This window comes from Fringilla coelebs (assembly GCF_963513975.1).
Source record: "Fringilla coelebs genome assembly, chromosome: 10".
Taxonomy (NCBI): domain Eukaryota; kingdom Metazoa; phylum Chordata; class Aves; order Passeriformes; family Fringillidae; genus Fringilla; species Fringilla coelebs.
The window spans coordinates 9,885,548-9,903,416 of NC_140036.1; the positions used below are offsets into that span (position 1 = coordinate 9,885,548).

Below are 17,869 nucleotides of genomic sequence, written 5' to 3' on the forward strand. Positions count from 1 at the left end.
AGGTAATTTATCCACTAGTGTAAGCCTATCTTGGCTCAATAGGCTTATCAAACACCAGAATAATGGCAGGACTGTTTCTTCACAAAGCAAACTGGAGCCACAGGATTCCTACTGAACTTTCTGACTGACTTAAACAGAGCTAGGATTTTCCCTGGGAGCTCAGTTCCACATTTTACTGACAATGACAATGTCAATGACAGTGATGCCGTTTTGATTAGCAGCTGTTCCTGTGTGACATTCACGTGAGTTCAGTCGTGACACGAGCAGTGGAAGCTGCTTGCTCCTGCTTCAGTTACAAACCACCTTTGACTCTGGTTGAAACTAAACCTGCCTGCATGTGGCAACTCTCTGCTGCAGCAGGTGTGTGGCCAATCACTGCTCTCCAAAGGATTTTCCAGGAAAAAACAACAACTTGTTTTTTAACCTTCGTTTTTTTTTTTTTCCTAAATTTAGGTCATCTGCTTTAGGTCATTTAGGTCATTGGAAAAGGTACAATGTTAGCATGTTTTGTAAAAGGCAAAATAAATGAAACCTTCTGAATAACAAGAATATCAGCATTTCATAGAGAAGTGAAAAATTAAAGGAAGCAGTGAGAATTTGGTCCTTATAAGTCTGGAAATATTTCCTGTTTACTCTTAGGAATGCTATCTAAGCATAGGTGATTATCTAGTGATGTTTATTTTTCACTTTGAATAGCTCCTGCCATCCATAATAGGAAAAAAAATTAAGAGCATTGCCTTCTGTGTTTAAAACTTAGAACTGGTTGATCAGCTCATGCAAATTAGCACATAGAACATCCAGAGGAATCAGAAGAGGAAGGACAGATTACTGATGCTGAACACCTAGTCCTAGATTTTTTTTTAACTTAAACTATGAGGAAAATACAGTGGATCATATTTTGCTCCTATGAGTACTGACGTCAGGGCCACAAAACTTGACCCTAAATATTGGGTCATTAAACCTTAAAAGATTTTAATCATACATAGCGTTGCTAGGGTGTTTTGTAAATGAAATCACTGAAATATAAAGTGCATTGGCTTTTTTTTTTTCTAACATTGATTTCGCACACTGTTAGGCACCTTTGTGCGGAACAAACACATATTTTGTGGACCAGGAGCTGACTGGGGTTTCCTCTCGGGTAGCAGAAGTACGTGACTGCTGGCTCTGCTCTCTCTCTGCTGGGCGAGCGGCCAGCCGGGCACCGAATTCCCGAAGGAAAACTGTGCCTTTCTCACCTCCGTCCCAGGAAAGCCAGACCCCCTGGGGGTGTTCTCCCCACAAATCCGCTGCCTGCTGCGATCCGCCCTGACGGTCCTCACGGAACCTGGGCCACCGGCCCGTCCCCCGCTCCATCCCCGCCGCCAGGACCCGCGGGCACCCGAGCTGGGACCGGGAGCGCCTCCGCTCTCGCCACGCTCCACGACTGAATTTCCAGACTTTGGTACACGGAGGGACACCGGCAGCGCTGGGTGGGGACGAGGCACGTGGTTATTCGTTCACGGAGCACCTCCCGCTCTCCCCAGCCAGCCTGAGGCCACTACCCACGAGGGGCTCACGGACGGCGGGGACTGCCTGGCGCTCATCCCGCGGTGTGAAGGGAACAGCCCGCCCCGAGCACCTCGCTGAGCGGGGAGGCGATCTCTTCCTCCCCGAGGAAAGTCTAACTGCACCCACTTTGTATTGATATTTTTCCATCGGGATTTTCCACAAGACTGACTCCGGGCCCTACCCCCGCCCTGCCGGGTCACGCGGGGTGATTCGGCCCCGCCGGAGGCGCCGCCCCGGGCCGGGGTCGCGGCGTGAGGGGACGGAGGGAATGTAGTGCGCCCTCCCAAGCGACAGGGGGCGCTGTAGCCGGCGGGCGCGCAGGGCTCCGCCGCCGCCGCCATCTCCTCGCTGAGCTCATAAAGGTGTCGCGCAGGTTCCGCCCGGGCTCGTCATTCCGCCGCCCCGGGCCCGGTGCCGCTGCTGCCGCCGCTGCTTCCCCTGAGCCGCGGCCCCCGCCCGCTCCCTCCCTCGTGGGGCTGCCGGTCCGCGTCAGGGGCCACCCCCCTCCCGCACCGGCCCGCCGGCAGGCGCCGGTTGTGCCCTCCCCGCCCCTTCCTCCCCTGTCTTCCCCTCACCCCCCCGCCCGCCCGGCCCCTCTCCCGCCGGCCGAGCCCCGAAGCGCCGCCGCCGCCGGGGTGTGAGCGGGGCCCGGCGCCGTGCCGGGCCGTCCCTCGCCGGCGGGGCCATGGCCGCGAGCGCCAAGCGGAAGCAGGAGGAGAAGCACCTGAAGCTGCTGCGGGAGATGAGCAGCCTCCCGCCCAACCGCAAGTGCTTCGACTGCGACCAGCGGGGCCCCACCTACACCGACATGACCGTGGGCAGCTTCGTGTGCACCTCCTGCTCCGGCATCCTGTGAGTGAGTGCGGGAGGGGACCGCCGGCTCCATCCCCCCGGCAGCGATGACCTCCGCCCCCGGCCGCCGGGGCACGCGTCCGCAGGGCGGCGGCGGCCGGGCGGTGCAGCCCCGCCGTGGGTCTCGCAGCGCCGCCGCTCCCCCTGCGCTCGCCCTTCCTGTTGCCGGCTTGGCCACGTCGGAGAGCAGCGGGCAGGGGGCTCTCCCGGGGAAGGGAGGGAGGCCGTCGGGAGGCTTTCCCTGGCGCGTTCGCTGGAAATCCCCATCGGAGCCCCCGGTGCGGAGGTGGCCGCCGCTGGCTGGGTGTGCGGCGCTGGGGCGCACGGCGGCCCCGCGGCCCGGAGATGATCCTGGGGAGGCTTCTCCGGCACGTAGGGGGAGCGCGCACGGGCAGCCGGAGCACCACCGCCCCACGGAAGTGTCTGAGGGGTGGTTAATTCAGCAAGTGTGCGACAATACTTGTGGAATAGGAAGAGGCACTTGGCTTAGCAGTTCACTGTCATGGTAGCCTTGAGGATGCGGGGATACTAACCCTGTCGTGAATGCGTTTACAGATATTACTTAAACATTAAGTTAAACCACTACCGTGGCTTTATGTGCATTGAGTTCTGCTTGGTGGTAGTTTGTAAGACAACCCTTTAAGCTCTGTCTCAGACTATAAACTCCAGGCCCAATGGTTTAAGAGACTTAATCAGAAAAGTAGAAGCTGTTTGGGATTTTTTGACTTTACATCGACTATTTCCTACAAACTATATATATAAACCTGGGAAAGGGATTGGCTCTGATAAAGTGATTGCATTTTTCCTGTTCCTCATTCCTGTGTGGGCCTTCCTACTACTCCTCCCTTTTCCACCCATCCTTCCCAGAGATAGTGTGTATGAAACTAAGAGTTGAGGTCAGTCAGTTGTGAATTTCAGTCACATATTCATAATTTGGGAGAAAGACCCCGCTGTCTTCAGTGCTGCTGTTTCCTTAGATATATCTGTTTGCTTTTATATGATTCTGTAGCATTGTGCCAATGGAATGGAGCAGAACCAGAGTAACCAAAGAAGTAATAAATAGTATGTCAGAGGATACAGATTGGTGTTTCTAAAAGGCATTCAGGAGCCTGAACTATTTTCTGTCCCCTTACTACCCCAAACATCCCTTCCAAGTAAGGTCTTGTGTTTTAGAACAAAGTTGGTAATTATGTTGAAATGCAAAGTAAATATATTAGTTTTTTGCTGAATTTACATGGAACAAACTGCCTTTTATACTAATAGACAGCTAATTAGACTTGGAGTTGTTCTACTTTTTGTAGGCTTCTGAACAGACTTGATGCAAATACAGAAAATACATTTAGGTTGTGAAATTGAAAAGAGACTCTAGATTTTTGCACAAACATGCCACTCAATCAGCCAGCTCTGGCTATTGTTTGCTCTCTTAGCAAACTGTTATTTGTGCTGGCATGTGAAACTATTTTAAGCTACTGCACTGAGCTTATTTAATGGTTGCACATGTTCTTACTGGGTTAAACTGAAAGTGTGGTGAAGCTGCACCATGAGAGTGTTTGTCTTTATTTTTCAGGCTTCTTAAGCTTAATAAACAAGTATATTGTGAATGCTGCTGAGATGCTTAGCATGGGTTCAGAAGAGTCTGTTCCTTTTATCTGTTGGCTGGGACTACTAACATAGTCCAATTTACAGCAACCGAAAGGATGTACAGGCAGTGAAACAGCTCATAAGCAGGGGACAGCTGCCACTTGGTGTTGGCCATCATTTGGATGATACCATGCTTAAAGGAGGAAGACTATCTGCAAAAACATGGTTAATTCCAATGAAACACAAATGGTTTTTTCATTCTAAATGTGCAGTGTTTTTGTCTTGCTGCAAAAAAGCAGCTATAAACTATGTTTGGTTCTTACAGCTAGTAACACCTACACTTACAGCTGGAGTAAATGACTATTAAGAAGACTTAGTTTCCCTCTAAAATAAATTTGGACTCATTCTTTCATGTCAACTTGGAAAAACTTACATAAGTTGTGTGTGCAGGATCAAATGCATTGGTTAACACCTTAGGACCCACCTAGTGGCATGTTTATTTGTTAGTGATGAGACTTGGTGTAGGTTATGTCTGTTTCACAACTAGAAATTTATTTTTAACGCTTCCATCAGAACAGTTCTTCAAACAACTTGTTTATTTCCAAATGCTTTTCACTGTAGATTTTCACGATGTACAGAAACGACTTGGGAACAAACAACATAATGGCAAATAGTTTGTAGTTCTTCATGACTGTTTGTGTTCTGCCTCATAGTACTTGCTTTACTGCAAGGTTTTAATAATCTTAGTACTTTATCTTGTTTATATGCTATGTGAATGACTTGCATTGCTTCTTGTTTTAATTATTTTTTTCTAATCTGGTACAGGAAGTATTCTTGAAGTCAAGTAGACCAGTTTTTTCAAGTATGAAGTACTCAATGCAAGATTTAAATACTTGTAGATTAAAAAGTCTCCTTCAGAAAAGTTTCTCAACTAAAAGTGATTGCTAACATCAGTATCATCTTAAATAAGCATGTTATTCTAGATACACTTACCTCTAAGCTCTTTAAAACTGTAGTATAACTTTTTTTACTAGTTTTGTGAAGTGTTTGTTCATTGTCCTAGCAAGAACTGTCTAGTCATATCCAAAATCTTAATTCTGGATCCATCCTGAATTTCCTTAAAGTATTTAATGTGTATTAAAAGAGTGATGCTATGTATTACTAGATTTAGCTTTAAAAACCTACTATTCCCTGTACTGTTTCCCAAAATAGTATGTCTAGCTTTTTCATATGCTGCTAAAAACTGTGACAAAACTAGTGGCTCTGCTAAAAAGATCTTTCTGACTTAGTGTTGAAGGTGAGTCTTGTCAAGTCAGAAGTGTGGATGACAGGAGGTTTTTTTCCATAGTACCTGGGGTTTAAGTGACTGGGTCAGATCAGGCTTACCAGAGCAGAAGTTTTGCTGTGCGAAATGGTGCGTGTAGGAGAAAGTTCATGCACAATGGTATGAATTTGCTTCCTCTTAAAATAGTTCCACTTGTCCCCTGTGTTTAAATTCTTCATGTGGGCAAAAAAAGTGTGCTAGCATCACACAAGGTAACTCAAGTTTTGGTGTTGTACAAGAATCTAGGCTATCTGGAATCATACACAATTTCTGCCCTGAGAGCAGGAGGAGGTGCTCTGGAGGAGCAGCGTGCTCAGGTCAAGATTACAGTCGTACACCACGGGAAGATTTCTCTTTATTACAGCAAACCTGCATCTTGGGAAATGTTGGCAGGGAGATTATTTTGGTTTGACAGAAGTCCTTTGATTCAAAGGATTGTGTTGCTAGCTATGACTATTGTTTTCCTGGATGCTCCCATGTGGCCTGCTGACAGTGACATCCTTCCCTTTGTCTTATCAAATGCCTCTCTGCCTTGTATCTCAGCTGTCTGTGCATCTCTGCTTTCAAGTACTTCTGTAGCACTCACAATCAGTCTGCTCCCAACTTTGATAAAAAGAACATGTTTTTCAGTTCACCAACGGAAAATATCCCTGTTTAAAAGTCTACTTGCCCATGTTTTGTATTATATATTTTTTTTATTTAATGTTGACTCTTTTTTGTATCTGCTGATGTGATAATTAAGGTACTCCTATTCTTTCTCTCACTGCCCTCTTAACTCCCTCCCAACTTATTTAGGAAGTCTCTTGTTCAGCAACAAGGAATGTTTAGAGCATAATAGGTACTTTGAGAAATGTTAGAGCCCTTTTATGCTAATTTTGTACAACTGTTGGCCTTCTTCTGGCTACTTGTAATGCTTCTAGTTGAAATTTTAAATTTAAAATTTTCATGGGTAGGGGACTTCTGTATCAGCCAGATAGAAGTATTTGATGGCTGATAGAATAGTAGCAAACGATAATATCTGTGCAGTGGTGATAAGTTATTGTTCTTTCTCTAGAGTAAGTTTAGCAGAAATTTAAAAAGTCTAAAAAACAGTGCTAGAGTGAAGGTGGTTGAGTTAGCATGACTTTTCAGTCCTTTTTTTCCTTTGGAGCATGTTTGGAAAATGACTCCATGTGTTCTGGATCTCTCTGTATGTGTATATATATTTTTTTAAGGATATTTTCTGTGTTACTATATTTCTTGTTTTCAGTTGCAAGGCAGGAGAGCAAAGGAAATGTGCCTATACCACATTGAACACTGTGCAGTTCAGAAAGAATGTTTGGTTAGTTTTTAAGAAAAAACCTAAATTAAGCTCAACTCTGCTTCAAAATGTGTGTATGAGTCGTCTGCTATTAAAAATAAATGAGCTTGTGAGATGGCGGAGGGTCTCCAGGGAGGTCTACAAGTATCAGGAATGGCCAGTGCTGCTTATATTCCTTTTTGCTAATTACAGTAGCACAGAAATAATCATGAATGCTCTCACACTGGGTTTTCTGGTGCTTGTTTTCTGGACATCTGGGTGTGTGGGGTGCTCTGTGATGGCTCAGTATTTGACTTGCCTCATTAACTTCCTGCATTTTAGGGGATCAGATTTTGCTGGCTTAGGTTCGAGATGGTGTTAAAATCTGATCCAGGGGACATGAGCAGTGTTGAGCAGCCGTCTGCCCACCATTCCTCCCACGAAAGGGACCCTCTGTTCTGCCAGAGCTCACTCTTCACATTTTTCTCCCCTCCCAGCCCTAGCCTTTGCAGTCGGCTGCTCTGCCAACAATCACAAGTTCAACTATAATTTGCCGCTAAATTATGTTTGAAGCAAATATCCACTGCTTGTTGACTGTGTTTTGAATGTTTAATGTTTCAACTGCCAGACTGCAGAATCCTGTGTCAGTGGCCTTAAAGCTTCCTTTGTTTGTGAGAGCACCAGTTTAACAATGCCCTCTGGAGAAATGAGGTCTCATGTTCTCTGAAGCTGCCCCTACGCTGAGCTGTGACTCAGTGAGGGTCAGTGGAGGAGACTCTCTGGGCTGGAATCTCTGGTCACAGTGCTCTTCCACAGAAATAATCGTTGCTGAGCGTGAAGAAGTTGGCAGTGATGAGTGGGATCTCTGTGTGGGATGTTCTAGCTCTGGTGTGCTGGATAAGTGCAGATGGCAGAATTGTCTTACTCTGTCATCCTTCCCCAGGGCCTCTTGGGAGGAGAGAGCTGCAGTCTGGTTTAAGTGCTGGGGTGGCGTTTGGTTGCTGCCTTCCACAGGAGCTCTGTTGTAGGGAAGGGAGTAACTAGTAGTGCTGCACAGGGGCAGGTTGCAAATACTTGTTCAGGGTCAATTTAAATTTAGGCATGGATGATTTGCACTAAGTGACTGTAATCCATTTGTCCCCTGTTAAATACGGAGTACTGTAAAGCAATAGAATTATGTGAAACACTTGTCAAATACAAGAAAAGAAACATTTTTCCTATGAAAAAGGAGATTTATTAATTCCTCATAAGGGATAATTGTACTTGGCTGTCTACCAATAAGCTTCCCCCATATGTAGATGAGGTGTTTGTGAATCATTTGGGTCATTAAATAGTCTCTGTAAGGTAAGGAAGGGTTGGTCCCAGAATCCTGTTTCAAAAATTGCACAACTGCTCTGTTTTAGGGAAATTCCAGGCAATTCATGGATGTTAGTAACAAATCATAAAAAAATAGTTTGTTGTTCTAATGGTAGAATCAAAGTAATTTATCTAAGGAAGATAATGCTTGGGCTGTGTTTGTGTGCAGCTTCTTGTCTTGAATTCCTTCTTTTGGGCTGACTTCTTAGGCTGCTTTAACATAAGAGGAAGCTTTACATAGGTTCCCTGCATTCTTTGACATATTCAATGGACATAAATACTTGAATGTACAGTATTGCAGCTTTATAGTTTACTTTAGATTATGGCTGTTAAAGGTTTGTTCAGAATTTCCAGTATTACCTGGACCACTGACGTAGTTCCATGCTCTCTTTCATCTTGCCAGACATCTGACACCTCTATGTGGTGATCTGATCTTTAGGGGGGATGTCTTCCTTCTTTTAGCAGGATGGTGTAAGAGAAATGTGAATTCCTCTTATCCCATGTGGATATAGTGTGTATACCAGGAAACCTTATATGTCTGAACTCTTCACTGGAGAGAGAGAGGCACGGAGGCCGTCTCTGGTGAGATTTAACAAAATCTTATCTAGGCCTCAACCACATTTAATGTTGCTGCTTAATAGAGCTGAAGATACTGAAGATGTCAGTGTTTGCTGCTGTAAATGTTCTAAAGAGCCCTGGTAGATCAGTGTAGAGTAGGTAAGTCTTAGAGAACTTCTGCAGTGCCTTGAAATTGCAAACATAGGTACAACAGAGCACTTCATCTGTACTTACTGCAAGAAGGAATTTCCAGCAGGAGCTAGTGGGAAAGTTGAGATATACTGCCTGTGCTGAGAAACATGTCAAAGTGTTAGTGAATAGCTCTGGCTTTTAAATAGCCATTAAATAGTTTACAACTACCTAACTGTGCTGCTATTGTAATTACTAGGAGGAGAGTAAATTGAACAGACTAAGGCAGACAGAACTGCTTTTATACTTACTGTGAAAGCAAGGGACAGTAATTGTAATATAACATTTGATGGAGCAGATAGACCTGCGTGAAGTGCCAAGTGGATGCCAACTTTGTTTCTATGCTGTCACTCAATATGTGATGCTACAAGTGCCATCTAGTGAAATGCAATTACCTGCATGCACAGACTGAGGTGTTTCTTTTAAAAGCCAAAAATAAGCAAAACCTAATCCTAGCACCAGCTCTGAAACAATGAATTTTAACTGCATAGAACTCCTACAGGTTTCTTTTAAATTCCATCATCTTAAAATGAGTACTTACTTTAAAAATAACTCAGATAATATTATAGTATTTTAATAAATGTAATTTATTTATGATGCAGATGATACAGGTAGATGAAAGATGTTAAATTAGTAACTTTAATTTACCAAGAAATTTAAATATTTTGAGAAGATAGTTAAATCAAGTATCGTAAAACCTCTCTCACCAACTTCAATGAAGCTTCTACCTTGTCAAGGTGCTGAACTGTGGAGTCTCATGTCAGCTGCTTTGATTTCAAAAGTTTGCTGAGGCAAATGGTATTCTGTAAAACAAATTTTCATATGCCTGTAGGTTTGTAAATTGCTTCTCTTTTAAGGTATCCAAACTGACTGCATTTCTTAGCAAAATACAATTAATTGTTTATCCAAGTGTTTCAAACAGTGATTATCTCAAATTTGTTTTCCCATAAAACTTAGGCTAAAATGTTACTGCTTAGTGTTCTAACCCATATTCAACTTCTGATTAAAAATGTGGAGTTCTTTAACACAGGATCAGAATTGTCGTACAGGTACACTTGAATTTAGGTGTGAAGGTGAATTTCCAACCTAAATCCACAACAGTATTTTTTCCATTAGACTTACTTGGAGAACTTGAAGTGCTAAAATTTTTCTGCTAAAGTTGAATTTAATGTTAATATTTGGAATGTCAGATTTTTGTCATAGGCTGTTCTGGTGGATAACAATTTAATTTATAGCTAATGTTCTTGGGATAATCATGGAGTTTAAAGAAATCTACTGGTTGTCCTAAATTAGACGTCAGTGTTGTTTTGTTTTGGGTTTTTTTTTCTTTTTTCTTAAAAGCAATCTGAACCTAATTTAGAATTAAAAGTGTAGGGACAAATACAAGCAATACAATTGATTTTCTTAGCAATTGTGTAGGGACAAATACAAGCAATACAATTGATTTTCTTAGCGATTTGTTAGGCCCGTATTGCATCCCTGGAAAGCTGTTTCTGTGCTTTGGTGTCTCATGGTTAATGTATGTGAATTGTTTTGTAAGATGGTATTTCAGAAATCCAGGCCTGATTAACCTGAGTGTTAAACTGGCCCCTAGTATTGCCTGGGTGAGTGTCTCCAGTGCTTGGCATATGTGGGATGGGATGTTCTTGCATCCACTGGGCAAAGCACAGCTTGGGTTTGATGGGAAGCAGTTGTGGGCAAAAGCAGTAGCTAGCATGTATTTAAAGGAGGAGCTGAAAAAGAAAGCAAGCTTTTTCTTACCCTGGTGCTGTTGCTCAGCATGTTTTCTCTCTGTGCTTGCAGGCTGTGACTGAACTGGGTTTGACAGTGTCAGGCTGTGGCAGCGCAAATGCCTGGTGTTCTGCTGGCCCTGCTGCAGGAGCCTGGCATGGATGTGAGAGTGGTGCCAGTATGGGCTTCAGGCAGAGCTGCTCACGTTTGGAGCTGTGGCATTAGCAATGGTATCTCTCATGTGAGGGCATGCTAAAACCAGTGTCTTTTTGCTTTTGTTGTGGTTAGTTCTCTAGTGTTCAGGAAGAGGAGTAAGCCCCTGTGAGTGCAGAGGCAAAAAGTAAACTATAAAAAGATGCTGTGAGGAAACAGGAAATGTAGGTTAAAGCAAGAGAAAAATACTGAGCTGGGCAGTTTAGCTTGAAGAAATCTAGTTACTGTGTAGAAGTTGTGATAAGAGATCAAAGTATGGAAAGAGTTGGAGGAAAAGGAAACTTCTACCAAGAAACCTAAGAGTGAGAGACAAAAGGTAGAGGCAAGGGTGAAGCAGATTAGGATTTAAAGTTTAATTTTGTTTTCCTAAATTTGCATAGAGGGTGCCTGAGTGACTTTGCACGAGCAATTGTGAATATTGGTCTCCCCTGAAGTTCTGTTTTTCAGCTTTGTATACTGAGTGTTACTTAAGAAGAGCTTACGCAGCCTTAAGTTGTATGGCAGTACCAAGAATGAGTGTGCTTTACAGAGATGGCTCCTGATTTTAAAATGTCTAGCTGTAGTGTTAAACATGATTGTATGATGACAAATTTCTCAAATGCTGAACACTTTTTTCTTCTTTCAGGCGGGGCTTGAATCCACCCCACAGAGTGAAGTCGATTTCAATGACTACGTTCACACAACAGGAAATAGAATTTCTGCAGAAACATGGAAATGAAGTAAGTATTATTTGGAAAACAAAGTGGGTTTGGCACTTTATTACTAAAGTTGAAAACACTACTTAAAGAACATGTAGGGGTTTTTGTTTGTTTGTTTGTTTTCTGGCAAAAGCTAGACAGAAGTCATTTGAAATGAGGCTTCTGAAGAGCTTGTTTCATTGGGTAGCTGATCATCATGTTATTGCCCAACCCAGACACTCCAGATTCACATGATCAGTATTTCTGAATTGGGTTTCTTTTGATTTTGCATAAGGCAATATGCAGCCACCTTTTTTTATTCCTGTAAGCTCAGAACTTGAAACTGACCACAGCAGTATTTCCTGAAAGAGTGTACTGTGCCAAAAATAAATACAAAAGTACAGCTTGTAGCTGTTTTCTTCACACTTGGTGTCAGAAAGTATTCTAGTAGTTTTAATTTTTAATAAAATGATAATAAATCATTATTTTATAATTAATAATAAATAATTTAAATACTTAATAAAAGTATATCCATATACTTACATATGTGTGTTAAAGTATATCCATATTGAATGTTCTTGGACAGAGGAAGGACAGGAGAAATTATCTAGTGAGTAGTTTGTGGCAGCTTTGAAGAGGACAAGCTCTAGCATACTGACTTTTTGTTCCTTTTAATAGAAGAAAAAAATCTGAGATAAACGTTGGATTGACTCTGTGGGAATACATGGAGCTGTTAGGCCCTGGTGTGGCTATTGCTGACTTCAGTTTGAGGGTGAAGTTTGTGTTTTAATAACATGCTGTAGCCTTGAGGATTTTAGAGGCAGATTTTGCCTCTGTTCAAACTAGATAAGGTTCTGCTTCACATTGATTGCATCTGTACCCTGTTTAGTAGAACTATTGATTGTAGGCTAGAATGTGTTTTATTAGTGTGCTTTTGTGAAGCTTTGTGAGGATAAATCCCATCATTCAGTAAAATGCTGATACATAACTTTCTTAAAGTTGGTCCGTTCATAACTGTCAGGTTGAAGAATGAAAACAGAAGTAGTAATTACTTTTTCTGCCCTGGTAAACGTGTTATTTGTTGAAACGACTGTTAGTAGCTGATTCCTCTAGACAGAGCTAGAACAAGGCCTGAACTTTCGCAGACTTAATAAAATACTCTTGATGGCTTAGGTTGGTTGGGCTTTTTAAAACTGTAGAGCATTGCATGTGTGTGGGTATATGTATAGAACATATATAAGTCAGTATTACTGACTTTTTGCATAGGGAAATTTAATAAAGAATCATCTCTGGATTCACATAGAGTGTATTGAAGGCTCTTTCCATAAGATTAGATTGTAAACTTCAGCTTTGCTTTAGGCTTCACAAAGTGTGAAGGAAAACATGTGTTTGTAGCTCTCTCCCTGTATTTTTTTTAATTTCATTTCTTACTAAACTTGCTATGTCTAGGGAGTGCTGTGAGTTTGTTTTCGCTGGTCTGGAACCTTAAGTGATCCCTTCTCAACTGATTAGTGTGGTTGTCCTTCTCATAGCCATGACTGGTCTGCTAATCATTATGATTTAGTTTTTACATAGTTTACTATTGACATAAAAAAAATCACAGACCTCTGCAGTGCTACTCTGTTTCAAAAGCAGAGGTCTTTGCACTTGTAGTACTCTAATTAGAGAATTGCAGTGATTTAAATGAGCTGCCCCCTAAATGAAGATGTCCTTCTGAGTTTAGTTTTAGGTTGTTGATTATTGCTTTAATTCTTAAGTAGAACTGAATAGACACTTGTAAGTGCCGACGGTATTTATGAGTGCTCAAATGTTGAAAAGAAATGATTATTGTTTTAAACACTGTTAGAAGTTTAAAACCTGGTTAAACATGTTGTTGTACTTCATATTGCAGTAGTTAAATAGGCATTTTGCTTTCTCTTGTTAGTATTGGACTTTGGAATACTTATCTTCAGATAAGATAATGTATTGGACTGAGGAAATTCATCTGACAAAAACCCCCATTATTTTTTTATTAGCTTACTGTTCAGCATAGGAGGCTCTTGTATGTATTGGAAGAAAGGAAATTGCCTAAAATAAGACTTTTCAAACATGGAATTGTCCAATGTTGTAATATCAAAGGTTATAACAATTTTACAGCGATACATATAAAAAGAAGCTCAATATTTTTGGTAATCTATCATGTTTAACTTACATTTTTCTGTAGCTTCTAAAATACTTTCATTCCAACTTTCTTGTTCAGGTCTCTGTTCAGGTCTTTGGCCAAGGCCTCTGTGATAACCTTCCTTGCTTCCAGATGAGTAGGTCATGGCTGTACAATAGGGATCTTGTTCTGAATACAAAGTAAAATAGCAAGAAAACTTCCATGCGATAAAGTAGTTAAGGTGCTGAATTGTTCTTAAATGAAGTAATTTTCCACTGTCATTCAAAGGGTATTTATAAGGTCAGTGTATTGTATGAGGTTGAAGTCCTCTAAAAAAACCCAACCATCCAAACCAAACAAAGAAAAAACACCAAAATGCTTCATAATATGTAAAGTATCAGTCTTTCCCCAGTTGTTGGAAATGACCCTCTTTGTGGCACACATGGGTGAAACATTCAGTTACTGAAAGGCTTCTGCAAAGCAGCTGCTTCAGGGAGAGATTATTCAGAGCAGCTCTTCCTTAGGTGAGACACCATCTTCTTCCCTGTATATACATATTCTAAGAAATTTCTGGCACAGGTAGCTTAAAAATTATTTTAAATGAGTTTTTACTGTGTCAAACAAAGTTTTAAATCCTTATACTGTATTAGATGACACCTTTATTTTGGTGTTGCTTACTCATCTGGAGGTATAAACAGCTGACCAGTCTCTAGTTTTGCTTATGTTGGGATTAGGTCACTGTAGCAAGAATGGAGGCATCTTCCAGCTGTCATTCCTCAAGTGCCTTCTGAAATCCTTTTGAAGGGTAAAGGCAGTTCTCACTCACTGAGTAGGGTTTTTCGTCTCCTTACTGTCTTCATGAAGAGCAGTGTGAGGTATTTGCACATTTTCTCGTTAGGAATAATGAGGAGAGAGTGATATGGAGATGTCTCTGAATACTCATCCTCAAATGATGCTAGTGCTGATTCGGCCTCTGATTCAGTTGAGCAGTGGTAGTAGGAAGTGAACTCGCTGTTTGAAGAAAGTGGAGGTGGTGCTAATCTCCTGTTGCCATTATAGCTGTGAATATTTATTCAGAAACTTTTCTCCTAAGATGAAGAATAGTATTATGAGGTAAACCAGCTACAGAGTTAATTTTTCTCCTACCCTTTTGAAAGATGACGGGTATTTTATAACCTTTCCAAATAACCCATTCTAATATGCATGTGGTTGAAGAAAAAGATCTTGATGGTCTTGGATTTAGAAAAGCTCTGTTACTCTGGGGCAAAGACCATGTTTACCTGAGCTAATGAGTAGAATACATGAAGGTATGCTCAGCTGCTTGGAGTTATTTTAATAGTGCTGAATTTTGGTGCTAATTTTCCTGACTCTCAGTAGCACCTGTGCAAGTCTCTGTTTCTTGCACTCTTGCAGAACTGGCAGCAGTCTGAGCCTGGTTCTCAGAGCTGGTGTTAGGCCAGGCAAGAATGCTTCCCTTGAATCTCCTTTGCTGTGGAATGTGGCCTGGAAACCCTGGAATGAAAGGAGCAGTCCTAAGCTGGAGCTGATGAGTGCTGACAGCACAAGCTTGGCAGTCAGGTGTCCTTGGAGTACATTGCTGGTTCTGCTAATACGATACAGAGATACATGAGCTGATTGTATGTAGAACAATGTCTTTGTTAGCTGGATTTACTGGCTTCACTCTGCTTATCACACCACTATAACTTCTGGACCCAAACTGCCTTTGAAATCAGTACTCTGGCAGTATAAAATTCTTTTAACCTACAGAGATTAATGAATAATATTGACATCAGAAGTGCAGGATTACTAAACAAAGCTATAACTTGCTTACATAAAGAAACTGTTTCCAAATCTTTCTTCCTCTAGGGTGTTATGTTTTGGAGCATAGTTTTGTTGTGTGGTACTATGCAGTTCTTTGCACTGCCAGCATTATATTTGGTGCATAACTGAGGATAATTTATTGGCAGGGATGGGGAGAAGAAGAAATCTAATTTGGCATTTGCCAGCCTCCTGAAAGGTATTATCTTGTTAGAGCTTTTTAAACTAGACTGGCCCGTGTAATCTTCCTATGCAGTGGTATGTCTGGATCTCCAGAAGTGTTGTAGGTCAAGTAGTGTGCTTTTTCCTAGGTTGAGGTGCAGCTTCTATCAACACAAGCATGTGTCCTGTGAGAGCTTTTCCTTGCCTTGCTGCCTTCACCACATACAGGAGCAGGAGGCTTCATGAGCAAGAACTTAACTTGCAGTCCTGACTGAATTTTTATTCCTCCTGACTAGCACAACTGTGCTAACAGGAGTTTCTGAAGTGTGGTGGCTCAATGTGTTGTGTAAGCAGAAGGCCTTTGTCTCTCCTATATCCGCCTTTCCCTGCACACTGGAGATCTCTATCAGTGAAATAGTTAGGACATGGCAAAGCTTTATTTGGTAGTTGAAATACAAAGCACTGGAATAAAAATAACTGAAGTCTCAGATTCTCAGTGTTTCTGCAAAATTTAGTGGATAGTGCTGATTGTTTTCTTAATTAGCAGTTTTTTAGTAGGCCTGTTCTTTCCTACTTGCCCAACTCTAAAAGCACACAGGCAAAACCCCCAAAACATGTGAAAAAATATAAAGCAAAACAAAAGCTAAACTTGTGGAAAACAGGTACATGTATTCTCCTTTTAGTCTTTGAGCCCTTGGAACTCCTGAAAGCATGAAATGTTAGTGGAGGCCGGGTTTTAAACCAGAAACTTTTCTGATTAACTTTGTGGTGTGCCAAATGTACACTGAATTGGATGTGTTCTTCCTTGCTTTCTGTCAAAGTTGAAAACAAAGGTAATTTCTCCAAGTGTAGGACTACAAATGTAAACAATGTATGGAAAACCAAATGTATGGTAAATATAATTACTCTGGGAAAAATAGTTCTCCCTCAGATGGAATAGCTGTGGAGTGCAGATTCAGGGAAACCAATGGTACGAAGAGAAATATAGGTAAAGGCTTTATTATAACATACAATATGCACTTGGCCCAATTTCTCCTGTCGATATATTTAAGTTACAGAAACTCACAGTTTCTGCCTTGCTACCTCCTGGGTTTTTATCTAGGTCAGGGTGAGTAGGTTGATGCTGGTTGTGATTCTCTTTACCTCTTTACTTCATGCTGTACTTGCTGATCTAATTCTGAACGTCCCAGTATCTGGTTGCCAAGTGTCTAATGACATCCCTTGCAGGACTGGAGCTTGTTGGCAGAGGACAGGTACTATCCTTCCCAAAGCAGTTGTAAAGGGATTCTCATGAACGTTTAAATTCCATGAAGACAACTGCTGAATCTTGGCATTTACTTATTGTTATCTGACAAGGTAAAACTTTGCTTTGTCTTGATTTTTGCAGCCCCCAGAGTGTAGTAGGGGCAAAACTTCAAAGTATTGCTTCTGTCAAGCCTTCAACAAAAGTAGACTTTAAAATGCTGCATACGCTTAGTCATTCTGACTTCAGTGCTCTCCTTTTTTTTTCCCCCTGCTCTGTTGGTGAACCAGTGGGACATGGACTAATTATACTTTTCAGGGACAGTGGACAATGATTATGGATTGTTGGATACGGTCCACTGTTTCTAGGGGCTTCCACATAACTTGAATGTTTACTCTTGGCTCCAGCTTGTCAGGCTCTTCTCTAAACAGAGCATTTTGTTAGATAGAGCTGTGGTTATCAAAAGGAGGAGTATAGCAAAGCTTTCAGCAAATAAACAGGGCTTTCGAGCACAGACTTATTGGTGCTGCAGTTGCAGAAAGAACAATATTAATATTAAATGGCTGAACCAGAGTATTCCCAAGGAGATGGTGCAATGTAGAAGGATTTCAGAAAGCCATAGAATTTTTAGGCCCAATACCTTAATAGTAGTGTTGTGTAATTGTGTGGTGAGTTGGGATGATGGTTCATATATTATCTGTAAAAGCAAAGGAGTGAGTAATTCTGTTAAAATGGGCTGAAGATGTGTCATCCAACTTCAGCAGCAGCATTTTCTGAATGAGCTCTGCAAGTGTGATTTATATATGGAGCTGTTAGAGGGGTGGTTTGAAATACATGCTCCTTGGGATATCAAATTCAAATTTTTCAAAACATACGTTTTCAAAATTACCTAAAATTGAGAACAATTACTTCCTTGGATGTTTTTTTTTTAGATAGTGAATTTGTATTAAATAAGAAGAAAACTGTGTTTAGTAGAGTAACAGCTTGCTTAAGGCTTGGGTTTGTGCAGGTTTACATTTCCTTTAATGCCATTTTGCAGTTTCTCCCTGCTCCCATGTCCTGCAAGTAATGCCCTGCAAGAGTCAGCACATGCTGTGGATAGCTTTGCTGAGTAACTGTGGGAGTAACTGTGCTGTTCAGATGTCCTGCCTGGGCAGCTGTTGGGCCAGACAGAGCATAGCACTGAAGCTTATGATGA

General features: G+C 41.7%; 1 protein-coding gene across 5 annotated transcripts in view; it reads left to right on the forward strand.

Annotated features, from left to right (window-relative positions):
- Nucleotides 1-1,955: 1,955 nt before the first annotated feature.
- The window catches only part of AGFG1 (ArfGAP with FG repeats 1), a 36,283-nt gene continuing 20,369 nt past the window's right edge, over nucleotides 1,956-17,869 (forward strand). For all 5 annotated transcript variants that reach the window (XM_084212249.1, XM_084212248.1, XM_084212250.1 and 2 more), the window contains exons 1-2: nucleotides 1,956-2,400; nucleotides 11,257-11,350. In XM_084212249.1, the coding sequence (XP_084068375.1) occupies nucleotides 2,234-2,400; nucleotides 11,257-11,350 (261 nt within the window). In that variant the 5' untranslated portion in view covers nucleotides 1,956-2,233. The remainder of the gene's footprint in view (nucleotides 2,401-11,256; nucleotides 11,351-17,869) is intronic.